Below are 14520 nucleotides of genomic sequence, written 5' to 3' on the forward strand. Positions count from 1 at the left end.
AATTAATGTTATTTCGCGTTGAACTTTGTATAATGGTTAATGTATTTAATTAAATTGTTTTTCTTTTAACTGATATTCATTGTATTGTTTCTTTTCTGTTAACTACAAAATTTTCCTTTGAGTTTTATTTGATCTACTGTATTATTTTTTGTTTTCCATGGCACAGATGATTAGTTAAAATACATTTGTTATGAATTAGTGGTCTGGCGCCGATTGTGCGATTGGCGATTAGGTATTTTTGGGACACCCTGTATCGTTTTTCCTCCATGAAACGGTTAATTTATTCGTAGTTATAAGAGAGTTAGTTATTTAATGTTGCATTTCTGGTCATAAATGTGAAACTAAAAATTGTGTTCAAACCATACCAAATCATACTTTTTCATGTTATTATTTTTTAATTTAATTCTGCCGTTTTGTGTGACCAAAGAGCTTCACCTTCTTTTTTCTCGAAAAATGTACTTCCTATGGGTTTTCAACATGCGTACTTTTTTAATTATCCTTCGGGCTTTCAAATCTCTTAGGATGTTTAAGAAATATTGACTTTTAATATATTATTCCTTCAATTTTATCCCTCAAACTGCCCGTATCCACGCCACTGCTACTGGGAATAACATGATTTGCACGTTTCTCTTAAGACACTGTTGAAATTTATTTGTGTAAAAATGTTGACATTTTTATCATCTTTAACCGCTTTGAATAACCCTATTTTCAAAGTAAGAACTTCAATACCCTGTATACTCCCCTCCCCCAGTTTTCCTGAAGTATGAACGGGATCCCCTGTACAATTAGATGTTCAACAAACATAACAGAAATGGACAAGCATTAAACAGAAACTACATCTGCTTGCAAAACAAGGATTACAACACCCCGTTAATCGTGCTATTTACATACTGTACCGCTTGTGAATTCTTCTACCGTCGGCGTCGGCCCATCAGTATGCATACCGTTCTTCGGCCATAATTAGTTGCAATATTAACGATGATACAATAAACTGTTATTGTTAATTACTGCCGTTCGGAGCCTGCGCAAGGCCTCTGATTCATCTTGGTCTATTTGTGTAATTTTATGACAACCCGTCAACGGCTCAACATTAATAATAACATTGGCTCATCAACTTTCCCAGATGAATAATAAATAAAGCGATTTTGTATGCGGAAAGTGAGCAGGCTTACGGATTCTTGAAAGATAAAAAAAAATAAAGCGAGGGATGATTTCAACAGCTGGAAATGTGGTGAAAGTCACGCACATGACATGAAAGAAAACGCCTAAGCTGGAGACTGTGTCACATATAGAAATAAAACTAAGCACCTTGGTCACCTCTCTTTTTATACACGATAAGTAAAGATAGCAACAGGTGTTTCAAATATTAGAATTCATTTTCATAAATGATCCAAAATCTGCAACTGCAACTTTAGTGAAAATTCATAGATCACAATCATCCACAAAAGTGAAATATTATCTATGTACCAGCGATGTCGCGACAAAAACTGAAAAGAATAACATTTTTTCCTAGACCGATTCCTAAGGAACCTATGATTCTTTTAAGACTGGACGATACAGCTGTGGTCAGTTACTCAACTTACTTCAACCATTGAAGATATAAGACTTTCATCTTAGTATCGACTCATATCAACTTTTAAAATGTTAACAAATAGGGACCGATGACTTTGGAGGAGTTTGCGTGGTTCCTATTATCAAAAAAGAAAATTATTTGATTTGATAATAATTCTTCTATTACAAGACAGCATAATTTTCTTTACAGTCTACCGCTAAGATAATTCAATTCAACGTTTCGATGTTAATGTTCATAGATCATGCGTCTGATGAATTTAAAACTAGTGTTTTATGACCTTATAATACATTTAAAAAGAGTATATCTTCGTAAAATGTTGGCTTGGATGAAAACATGACTATTAATACACAATATTTGTTTCGTTGTCATCCTACCATTGTCATAACAATAGAGAAAACAATACCAATTTCTTCTTCCCTGTCTTCTAATATGATTGAGGGATAATAAAAGAGTTTTTTTTTTACCTTCTGATGATTCCACATGACGTTGACGCTAGGCTTGCCCCGCCTGAAGTCCGATTGGTCGATGACGTCGTCGTGGACCAAAGAGGCTGTGTGGATCATCTCCGAAATCATCGCTACTTCTCTCTGCGACGACAAGAGACTGTAACAAAAAAACATACAATTTAGCACAGAAAATTAAAAAAGATACAAAAAGCATTTAAATAAAAGTATAAGTACATTTATATTCGTGCATCATGAACATTTACAAATTTTTCTTCACAACCAACATTTTTCATAAGTAGAACTAGTTTTGTAGTCCGAGTCCACAGACTGTAAATTCATAGAGCAGATAAACCATTCTTTTGCACCATGACCATCCATAGGTCTATTGTGAACCTCCATGATTTTGAACCTCCTCATCTTTTGCCATTGTTTCTCTCATATATTTTCCAACTTCTGGCTTTTCTTTCTGAACTAGCGTACCCTTGTTAGGCCATCACAATCGCACAATACAAGGACTGTTGTTTTCTTTTCCTCATGGCAAAACCTGCATGGTCTTCTATAAGACCAATATCACTAAAAATATTCCTTAAGTCTACAATGTCTAGTTAGCAGCAGTCCTACTGTTATCATTATTGATCTATGACCTTGGTTCAGTAGATCGTTAATTCTTTCGACGGTCCTTTTAAGAAGCTTCTGCCTTGATTTTCTCTATGGGTTTCTTGCATCATTTGTGGGCCCTATCTTGCACCCACTTTTGCATGAGTACCCTAATAACGCAGGTAACTGTTGGTGGTCTCGTCCGGCTAAATTATCAGTTTTCTTTTTGCCCAAATGTCCAAGTACCCAATATAATTACATCATTTTGACTGCCTAGCCTTGTCAAAGCCTAAATTTGATTTGGTATAAGTTAATTCCTTTTAACGATGTGTGATTGTTAAGAGTAAATAGCAATTTATTAGTTGTTTTAATCCCTTAGACAGCATTCAATGGCCATCACTTCTGTCTAGAAGATTGTGGTGTGCGTTTCTAAACTAAGATGAATCTCAAACCCTTTCCTTAATCTAGCTTCTCCTAGTTTATATAACTCCTAACTCCGACTCTTTTATTTGTCGTTGAGCACTTTATATAACATTAAATTTATTAAACTGCCTTAACAGGAAGCTCAGTTCCCAATTTTCCTTTCTAGTAATATTACCTTGAAATTATTTTGAACCCGGGTTTTGGAGCTAAATGCCTTTAATTTAAAAAATAGTATGTACCTATATTACAATAGATGCCTTTAATTTAAAAAACAGTATATTACAATACATAGGCAAGTGCCTCAAGAACAGTACTTCAACGATTTAAGAAATTTTTTATTCAACGTAGATTTAAGAGACATAATGAATTTAAATGTAGAAATGTTTGGGGAAGAAAGTATTAATAATAGGAAAATGTTGGTATTGAAATCGAGAAAGAATGGAAAATTAGCTGCACACAACTAATTCCACTATAATTGCGTGAATACTGCTGCTCTAAATTAGCTGACGGTTATGTCGAAGACGACTTTGTAGAAAAATAAATTGAATCCTGCAAAAATATTTTGCATACCACACAAAACGGGTGGAACACATTCTGTTGACGAATGATCTTAGCTATTTACTTGACAATGAGCATGTAATTCAATGTTGAATGGAGCTGTAGCCCGCAGAGTAGTTGCTTTCCGCAAAACCATTAGCTAAAAAGTCTAAATTTCTGGCTTCCTTTTTTTTTTTAGTTAATTTTAGCTGTATATACAGGGTCCACTGCGGACATACGTTTATAAGCAAACTGCCATTATTTTCTCATGTAGAATCACCCCCTGAAATTTGTCGCACTTATTTACTAACACCCTGTATATAAACACAAATAGACTAATAATAATTCAGTACCTAACTAGTAACAATGACAGTAAGTGACAAAAATATGATTGTACAAATAAAACTAACACTTTGTGTCTTGAAAACAAAAGACGTATCATAATCCCGACTTAATTTGTAACATGATATTTCACCGATGATACGTTTCTCTGAAACACCATGTATATTTGGTTGCAATGATGGTTCCATTTAAAATTATTGAATATTTTGCACAGAATATGTTTATTTTATTAATATGCAAATAATCTCGTTAAACCACGTTTCGTCTTTTTGTTTTAACAATGGATCACATTCATCGACTTCTTCGGCGGACAAAAGCAAGCGAGCGCGTACGAAACACGTGTCCCCGGCACACGTGGGATAAAACAGACTTGACCTTGTACCATCGCGGGTACAAGGTCGGGCGGAAGCTGAAAAAAAAAATCAAGATCGGGAACATCTCTCGTTCGACAGACAGTAGGCCGTTGCCCCTGATTGGGCAATCGCAAAACGGGACTCGAGGCTCGTGGATGATTCCACGCTTTTTGGATCACGGTACTGGTTTTGGTTGTGTAACGAAAGGCACGTTAAAGTGTTTCTATAAATTCCAGATACAAAAGCCGCGGTAGGCGCACTCAACTGAAAAACGTCCGTGAGAACTCGGGCCGGTTTCCTGTACCTTTTATAAAACTATATTCCTATAAATATACACCGTGTCCACCTAGTGCGCGTAAGTCCAATATCTAAGTTAATAAAAGATATAACTTAATTTTTTTCTACAGAGTTGCCCACTTTCCCGAGCTGCACAAAATGAAAATATATTTGCATATACAGGGTGTTCAGTTTTTCCTGGGCAGGTAATAACTTAATTTTTTTTTAATGGAAACCTATATTTTTTATGGCATTATCGAATTCTACGTGAAAAATTAACGGGACTTTGTGTTATGATCCCTATTAAAATATCGATAGTTTGCGAGATAATCGACTTTTAATTTGTTTTCTTATGTTTCGTCACTTCTAGTGCTAGAAATTATTTTTTTTTCAGGAACTGTAGAGCGAAAATGGCTCTTTCAAAAGATGTATCAAAAGTTGACCTGCGATATACAGGGGGCAACAAAAATCGTGCCAAACTTGGTAATTTAAAATTTGAAAAATTTCGACTTTTTCAAATAGTACACCCTGTGTTTTATGATTTCATTAGATGCCTTTCTGTAGACCCTACATTTTTTAATAGCTTTCCCTATACCTAAGTTGCGTAGTTTTGCAAAAAAAACAAACATTTTTATGTAAAATACCGGATTTGCGCCCGTTCCTTTGTCGGGAAAAACATTGTAAGGGTATTTATTTTAAGTTAGCTTGGACTATGAGTATTTTTTTCAAATTTCTATTCATTTAAATTTTTTAATCTCCAATTTCACTAATAACTTTCCTATCTACGGTAACAGTGCTTGATTTTCAATATGATACGGATGAAACTTCTTCAATATTTTATTTGTCAAGCTTTTGAAAACTCCAAGGTTACTACTAATTTCCTGGCACTAATATTTGGATTTTCAACAGCAGACGCCACAAGTTTAAACTAAATAATATCGTTGTTACTTTCATGTCTCCTGGTAGTTACCTCATAATTCGCATTTGCTGTTCATTCAAACCTTTCCCTCACATTTTCAAAACAGTGGGAATCTCTAAATTTGGATTATTTGCTTTGTAAATACGTGCTGTTAGCAAACATTTCCCAAATTTTGCTAATTCTTAATCACTTGTAGCGATTTTTTGGTTTTTTGATTTTATTTACAAATAAATGGTAACTGTCCATAAAGACTTATTTATTAAACTCAAATATCTAAATTTTTCAGTTATAATTTTTATTTTAAATAGTGTAGTCAGACAACTAATAAATTTAATAAAAATAAATACCCTTGCAATATTTTTCCCGACAAAGGAAGGGGCGCAAATCCGGTACCTATTTTACATAAAAATGTTTTTTTGCAAAATCTACGCAACTTAGGTATAGAGACGGCTATTAAAAAATGTAGGGTCTACAGAAAGGCATCTAATGAAATCATAAAACACAGGGTGTTCTATTTGAAAAATTCAAAATTTTTAAAATTTTAAATTATCAGGTTTAGCACGATTTTTTTGCCCCCTGTATATCGCAGGTCAACTTTTGATACGTTTTTTGAAAGAGCCATCTTCACTCTACAGTTCATGAAAAAAAAAATAATTTCTAGCTGTCATACAATCATAACTATGTCAACTACTAGAAGTGACGAAACGTAAGAAAAAAAAATGAAGTCGATTATCTCGAAAACTATCAATATTTTAATAGGGATCATAACACAAAGTCCCGTTAATTTTTCACGTAGAATTCAATAATGCCATAAAAAATATAGGTTTCCATTTAAAAAAATTAAGTTGGTACCTGCCCAGGAAAAACTGAACATCCTGTATATGCAAATATATTTTCATTTTGTGTAGCTCGGGAAAGTAAGCAACTCTGTAGAAAAAAAATTAAGTTATATCTTTTATTAACCTAGATATTGGACTTACCTCTGTTATCTCCTATCATGTCAATGTCCATACAAAGTAAATTTCATAAATATGATGCTTGTGTCAACCTTATGCTAGAGCTGAATGCATCGTTATTTTCGCTACGTTTTCTATAAAATGTTAAAAATAACCGATATAAGAAATTATAATTTTTTAAAAGCTTGTATATAACTTCTAAACAAAAACGAATCGGACCTATTTTAATATAAGAAAAACACAGCCTGTAAAACACCCTGTATGGTGAGGAAATCTTTAAAAAATAATTGTTATATTGGAAGAGGAGCCTTTATTTAGAAGATAAAGAAACGAGACATTTCTATATTTTTTACTAATTCAGCGATGTTTTAAAAACATCTATTATACAGGGTGTCCGGTAAGTACCTCCTAATCTCTCGGGAGTGTATAGGGGAGGTCAAAATAAAACTAGTCCTTCCTATAATTTTTTTTCCTAATGTGCCCCTTAACGGAGTTATGGGGGGTCAAAGGGGTACCTAGAAATTAACGTTTAGGGTTATAACTTTGAAACCACCCTGTATATTTTAATAAAATTTTCGTACGTTGTATTACACATGGAGCTCTACGATTTGATGCTAAAATCAACTTTTTGCTATTATCAGGTGTCCAGAAACGGACTGGCCCTATCACAATTTTTCTCAAAATTTTGACAGAAGTAATTTTATCAAACTGAAAATATTATTATTAGATACTCTGAAGGTTTTTCTTTAAAAATGGTACTCTTTATTTATTTCGAAAAAATGAACGGTTTGCGAGATAAATCGGTTTTGAAAAAAATTGGTAACAAATACAACAACAATTAAAATTTATTTTTTTACAATAAAATCATTCCCGCTAGTGCCAGCCTACAGATTCACCATAAACATTTACTGGTGGTGAATTAAGGGAATGAATAATGCCGTTTCTTGTAAAATCAACATCTATGACCAAAATACATCTACAAATTATTATTGCTCTTGTCTCCATGGAGTTCTTTTCTATTGTTTTCGTTGTTAGACCCTGTTGATTTTAAAGTACTTGTCAAAGGCGCGTGACAGAATAAAAATTCAATTTTATTGTGGTATTCGTTTTAAGCCGTTAGAAATAACATTTAAAAATGGAAGAATATTCCTGTGCAGAATATGCTGATATGCACCTAATTTATGGGGAAGCATTATGCAACTCCGTGGAGGCAAGAAGACTTTATGAGGAAAGGTTTCCGGGTCGACATTTGCCGAGTCCAAAAACTTTTGAAAGAGTTGATCGTAGTTTAAGAGAAACAGGTAAAAAAAAATAGTGAAAAACGTTAGTGAAACTAATTTCTTCCGAATCCTTTATTTAGGAAGCTTTTTGCCACGCCGTGGTGGAGCAGGAGCCCCGAGGAGAGTACGAGACCCTCATGTAGAGGAACAAATATTGGAAGACGTTGCTAATAATCCTTCAAATAGCATAAGGAAGCTTGCGGCGCAAAACAATGTTACAAAATGGGCTGTACATGAAACTCTGAAAGAACAATTGCTTTACCCGTACCACATCCAAAAAGTACATGCTATGTCTCCAGATGATTATCCAAAAAGACTTCAATACGCCAATTGGTTTTTACAGCATCATATTCGGAATCATAATTTTGGTACATCTATTTTGTTCACCGATGAAGCAGGTTTTACAAGAGACGGCATAATTAATTCGCATAATCTACATGTCTGGGATGAAGAAAACCCTCACGCTTTAGTTCAAACTCGCTACCAACAAAGGTTTATGGTGAATGTGTGGGCTGGCATTATCGGGAATCATTTGATTGGTCCATTTATTCTGGAGCAAAGACTTAATGGTGCTCTTTATTTGCAATTTTTAGAGGAAAATCTAAATATTTTGTTAGAAGAAGTGCCCCTTCAAATAAGAACTGAAATGTGGTACATGCATGACGGTGCACCACCCCACTTTGATCGTTTAGTACGTCAACATCTGACGAATGTTTTTGGTGATCGATGGATAGGTCGAGGCGGACCTGTATTATGGCCACCTAGGTCGCCCGACCTAAACCCATTAGACTTTTTTCTGTGGGGTCATTTAAAAAATAACGTTTATTCAACACCCGTAAATAGTAGAGAGGAACTTCTGCTGAGGCTAACACAGAACTGTGACCATCTCCGCAATAATCACGGAATATTATTTCAAGTGCACCGGGAAAACATTCGTAGGATTAGAAAGTGCATTGAAGTACGGGGTGCTCATTTTGAACATCTACCGAAGTAACATTTAGGTACCTTTGTTCATTGTTGAATGTTCTTTGTTGCATGTCTTGTAAGTAAGTTATTTTTCAAATGTTATTTTTAATTGGTCACTACTTGCTCATAAAGTATAGCCAACCCGTTCAAAGATTTCTGGACTTGATAAAGTTAAAGAAATTAAATGCATGAAATAATATGTAAAAAAAATAAATTTTAATTGTTGTATTTGTTACCAATTTTTTTCAAAACCGATTTATCTCGCAAACCGTTCATTTTTTCGAAATAAATAAAGAGTACCATTTTTAAAGAAAAACCTTCAGAGTATCTAATAATAATATTTTCAGTTTGATAAAATTACTTCTGTCAAAATTTTGAGAAAAATTGTGATAGGGCCAGTCCGTTTCTGGACACCTGATAATAGCAAAAAGTTGATTTTAGCATCAAATCGTAGAGCTCCATGTGTAATACAACGTACGAAAATTTTATTAAAATATACAGGGTGGTTTCAAAGTTATAACCCTAAACGTTAATTTCTAGGTACCCCTTTGACCCCCCATAACTCCGTTAGGGGGCACATTAGGAAAAAAAATTATAGGAAGGACTAGTTTTATTTTGACCTCCCCTATACACTCCCGAGAGATTAGGAGGTACTTACCGGACACCCTGTATATGTCACTGTCAAAAAGCGTAAATATATTTATTTTATATGTACAAAATGTACTATGTATTATGTGACTTATAATTTTCATGGGTAGCACATGTTGCAATCAAGAAATATTATAGGTGCGGACCCACATTTTGCTGGTGTTAGAACATGTAATAATGAGCAAATTTTGTGTAATCATTTTCGTACATTTCACACCAACTGTGACCTCTACCGCGTTGTATTTTCTAATTAGAAAAATTATTTCACATTGTTAAACGTGTTTGCCTAGGATTGTAAAACCAACAATACCTACTGTACGATTATTGTGCAAGTTGATTTAATTAAGACCATAAAATGGGAAGAAATTGCGGACTCACTTATGTAAATACGAAAACTGATGCGAAATTTACGTCGAACGCTAATGGGGTACTAAAAATATTTAATATACATAAAAGAAGTAGTGCAAAAATCATAAATTACCTACTCCTTACGACTATAGTATACAGGGTGTTTCAGAAAGACCTTCCGTAAATACAGGGGGTGATAGTACGACAAAAAATAAGAATTTTTTGTCATATGAATTGTATGTCTATCTCCTTTTGTTTTCGAGATACAGAGCGATAGAATAAAATTTTTTAAATAGAATTTTTACGAAAATTTCCAAACGGTGGGAAATAATTTGTTATTCCGGGGTTTTTAAGGATGCCAAATACGCTGGTCTAATTATTTTTTGGATATTTCATAGAGGGCTCTAGTTATGCTACATTCCTATTACATTTTAAGTTCTAATTTTTTTAAGGTTAAGTTTTTTACCATTCGGGCTCCAGTTTCTAATGTACAATTTTATTTTCTAAAAATAATGTACTCTTGTTAGAACTTCCTAATGTGGACGGTTTTCGAGAAAAAAGGCTTTTAATTGAACTCTTACGGTCTATAAAACAAGTGATTTCTCTCAAAGTAGGCTTATGTCGAAACTTATTGATGGATGTCTCATAAACAACGCATATATTTTAATCTCTAATTAACTTTATATCAAAATTTTAGTGATTTTTAGTGACTGTAGTTAGTAATGACTAATTACAGTCACTAAAATTTTGATATAAAGTTAATTAGAGCCCTCTATGAAATATCCAAAAAATAATTAGCCAGCATATTTGGCGTTCTCAAAAACCCCGGAGTACCAAATATAATAAAAATATTTCGCACCGTTTGGAAATTTTCGTAAAAATTCTATTTAAAAATTTTTATTTTATCGCTGTGTATCTCGAAAACAAGAGGAGATAGACATATAGTTCATATGACAAAAAATTATTATTTAATTTATTATCTAAGAAAATAAATAAACATTTTTAAGTATTGACGAAAAGAAAAATTTGCTAATATTGGTATAAATAGCTGTAAGATAAACGTACCACATATTAATTTGTCAAAGGAATTATGTTTATAATCATACACATACATTCCGTTCTATTATGTAAGCCCGAACATGTAAATAACATTTTCCTCCTTCTAAACCTACTAACAAAGCGGCAACGGTATTCGTAATACTCCGATGGATACCTCCTAGGTAGTGGAGAGCCAAACATGAATATTCAGGGCATTCGAAAGTAAAAACTTTCGTTGCGAAATCGCATCGTCGACCACAAGTTAGAATCGACAAACAGGCAGTTGTCTTGGGCAACCGCCTTATCATCCGAATTTTAAAGTGCGATCCATCCAATAGTAATAAGATAATGTCAATGGAAATAGAATTATATTTTTTTTTATCGAGGAGAAAATAATAACAGGAAAAAATATGCAAAATAGAATAAGAATTAGCATCTCCCTGGTAAGGACAGTAGGGAATTATCTCTCATTGTAAACATATTTTAGTATTTCCTTCGTTCATTGTGTTTTCCCAAAATGTGAAAAAAAAACTAAAATAAACTAAGGACAAACTTACACTAAACAATCAAATTATTCTGTGACGTTCAACTTTGTTTTCAAAAAAAACAAAGTGGTTTGCCAAAGGAATAAAATAAAATGAAGTTAAAAAGAAAATTGGATCAAGGGATCAAGAACAGTTGAAATTACATTTCGATCAGAAGTCGTTCCACCACCCTTCCAGAGAACAGAGAACCATACCAATGAGAGGCGACAGAAAGACTTTCTGCATTAACAGTTTTTGTACGCGCATGCGCGAACTATATTGTGTTGCTGTCAGTTGTCAGTGGCTATCAGAGCCGCCAAATATAATAAATAGTAATTAGTAAATAGTTTTTTAGGCGGTGGATAGTTGTGTTGTTTAACGTTAATTGACAGTAGATTTATTTGTATTGTATTTCGTTTTCATTTATAATCAACTTGAAATCAGTAAAATGTCTGGTTATTATTGTGCTTTTCGCGGTTGTTCATCCAAAACTGGTGAAGGATTAACCCTTTTTAGATTCCCTAAGGATTAGGAAAGGTAATTATTATTATTATATTCGTTCAGTCTAGGTACATATATTCAACGTGACCACAAAACATCAAAGGAGCCGCCGATTCTGTCGCTTCTCGTTGGTATGTTATCTGACCCATCTCTGAAATTTTGACACCAAGACTGACAGTTAGTTAGGGAATAATGATATTATTATTAGCTTTTTGGCAACTAAAAACACACTTTTTCCGTCATATAAAAGTAATTCCTTGTAGAAATATACAAGGTGTTTCATTAACACAGTCGAAATTGGCTTTGTTTCTATACTTTTTACATTCATTTGCCTATTTTTATTGATCTAAAAATTAAAAAAGTTCTAAAACTTCGGGTAAACATTTGTTGGAAATCTACAGAGCTTACATAATGAATAATATCCTGTAATTCCATTATCAGGTATAATTTCAGTCGAACTGGAAAATCAACAGTAACGTGCAAATATCATTGTCAAAAATTGCCACATTTACAAACATTAAATGATGCCTTTTGTTGTTTAATACTAATATTGTTACTTAATAGCATTATTCTACATTAACATGTTTTTTTAGTATAGAAAAAATTTTAAAAAAGACAGTTTTAGTTATCAACTAGAAGTCTCATATGATGATATTAAATTATTATTACAAGGTGTTTTTAGAAAGTGTCATAAACAAAACTCACGATTTTTTTTTCAATAGAACATGCTGTATGTACGTTCATAATCAAACAGAATGTTTTTCAGGATTATAGATAGTAATATTACAATTTTAGCATCTTCAATAGCAATATCTTCCTTACCAATTCGATCAAATCACTGTAATCCTGAAAAGAATTCTACTTATATATGAATAATACACTTGGTAGGTACTATATTAAAATATATACAGGGTGGCCAAATGAAAACGAAACAAAGCCATTTTCAGGAACTGAGTCAAGATTTTAAATTAAAGGGGGACATTCTTTGCTGGTATTTTTGACTCCGCCACTTTCACCCTCAAATATTTAAATGGCATTGGGGGTTGAGTAATATTTTTTTTGAAAGCTCTAACAATTCTCTTTACAACAGACTTTAAATTTTATAATTCCGCCCAATACTTATTAAGAATTTTGATTTTAAAGTTGAAACTTATGTACAAACAATTAGTAACGGTAAAAATGTCAGTCATTCGAGTTAAGTACGCCAATGGTATTTTAGTATTTCTTGCGTTGGTGTTTAGCGATTTGTTATCACTTTCGTAAAAAAAACACAATTGTAAAAAACAGAAATGAATGCTATACATACACAATGAACGTAAAATTAGTGGATTCCAAATTATTTTCTAGTATTATTTGGAAGCGTTGGTTGGTAGTTTACTTGTGTTTTTGAAAATTAAACACTATGGCTTATTCCATTGCGGAACGGGTAGATATCATTTCGCTTTACTTTATGAACAATAAATGTGCGAATAGAACAGCTCAGCTATTTAATGAACAACATCAAGATCGACATGTCAGGAAAATTTCAAGAGACGGGGAACGTAGCCAATAAAAAACGAGAAATTGAAAAACCTATAGTTAATGAAGTTAGTGAAGTTCCAGTTTTGGTACAAGTTCATCTTGATCCTACATTAAGTACGAGGCAGCTGGCATCTGTGTCTGGGATCAATCGAACAAGCATACAAACCATTTTGAAGAAGAATAAATTCCATCCATACAAAATACATTTAGTCCATCAGGAACTTCATGAGGATGATTATGACCGCCGTTTACAATTTTGCGAAATAATGAGTGAGCGAGCAGGGAACGATCCACAGTTCCTTTTTAACATCTGTTTTTCTGATAAATGCAGTTTTTTCTTGAATGGGACGGTAAATAGTCAGAATTGCCGCTATTGGTCCAATTCAAACCCAAGTGTGTTAACAGTTTTTCACGAGGAAAAATTAAATGTATGGGCTGGAATTTTCGGTGACCGGCTGGTGGGTCCTTTTTTTGTACCTGGTAATTTGACTAGCCAAATATATTTGCAATTATTGGAAGACGCTATTGACCCTGCCTTGACTGATATTATTGAAAATGTTTCAGAGTATGATGAAGATCATTTGATTGATTTTTCAACAGGACGGTGCTCCTCCGCATTATGCGTTAATTGTCCGTCAGTATTTGAACTAATGTTTTCTACGGAATTGGATTGGGAGAAGAGTCAGCATTTGAGTGTCCTCCACGATCACCGGATTTATCCCCCTTGATTTCTTTTACCTAAAAAGTAAAATCTATAAAACACAGCCAGCGTCACTGGAAGATTTGCGTCAAAGAATCGTCGACGAATGCCGTCGAATCACTCCGGAAATACTTCGGAATGTGCGCGAACATTTCGAACAAAATCTTTATTCTTGTATGGAAACGGGCGGTTATCAGTTTGAACATTTAATCAACTAAGTAGTATAAGCAACTAAACATAATTTAGATTTTAAAATGTAAATTTTTTTCAAAGTATTGGGCGGAATTATAAAATTTAAAGTATGTTGTAAAGAGAACTGTAGGTAAGAGCTTTCAAAAGAAATATTACTCAACCCCCAATGCCATTTAAATATTTTGGGGCGATGCTTACCCTTGCTTGGGGGTGAAAGCGGTTGAGTCAAAAATACTAGCAAAGAATGTCCCCATTTAATCTAAAATCGACGGTTCTGAGCGTTTTTCTACAATCTTGACGCAGTTCCTGAAAATTGCTCTGTTTCGTTTTCATTTGGCCACCCTGTGTATAGTAGTATGGCGCATTGAATAAGGTGCATT

At 33.5% G+C, this 14520-nt stretch overlaps 1 protein-coding gene across 1 annotated transcript in view; it reads right to left on the reverse strand.

Moving 5' to 3' along the window:
• Positions 1–14520, reverse strand: part of LOC108905730 (decaprenyl-diphosphate synthase subunit 1) — a 105159-nt gene that overhangs the window by 20905 nt on the left and 69734 nt on the right. The window contains exon 4 of the mRNA XM_018708732.2: positions 2038–2176. Within this exon, the coding sequence (XP_018564248.1) occupies positions 2038–2176 (139 nt within the window). The remainder of the gene's footprint in view (positions 1–2037; positions 2177–14520) is intronic.

Source organism: Anoplophora glabripennis, unplaced genomic scaffold, assembly GCF_000390285.2.
Source record: "Anoplophora glabripennis isolate ALB-LARVAE unplaced genomic scaffold, Agla_2.0 scaffold31, whole genome shotgun sequence".
NCBI classification, from domain to species: Eukaryota; Metazoa; Arthropoda; class Insecta; order Coleoptera; family Cerambycidae; genus Anoplophora; species Anoplophora glabripennis.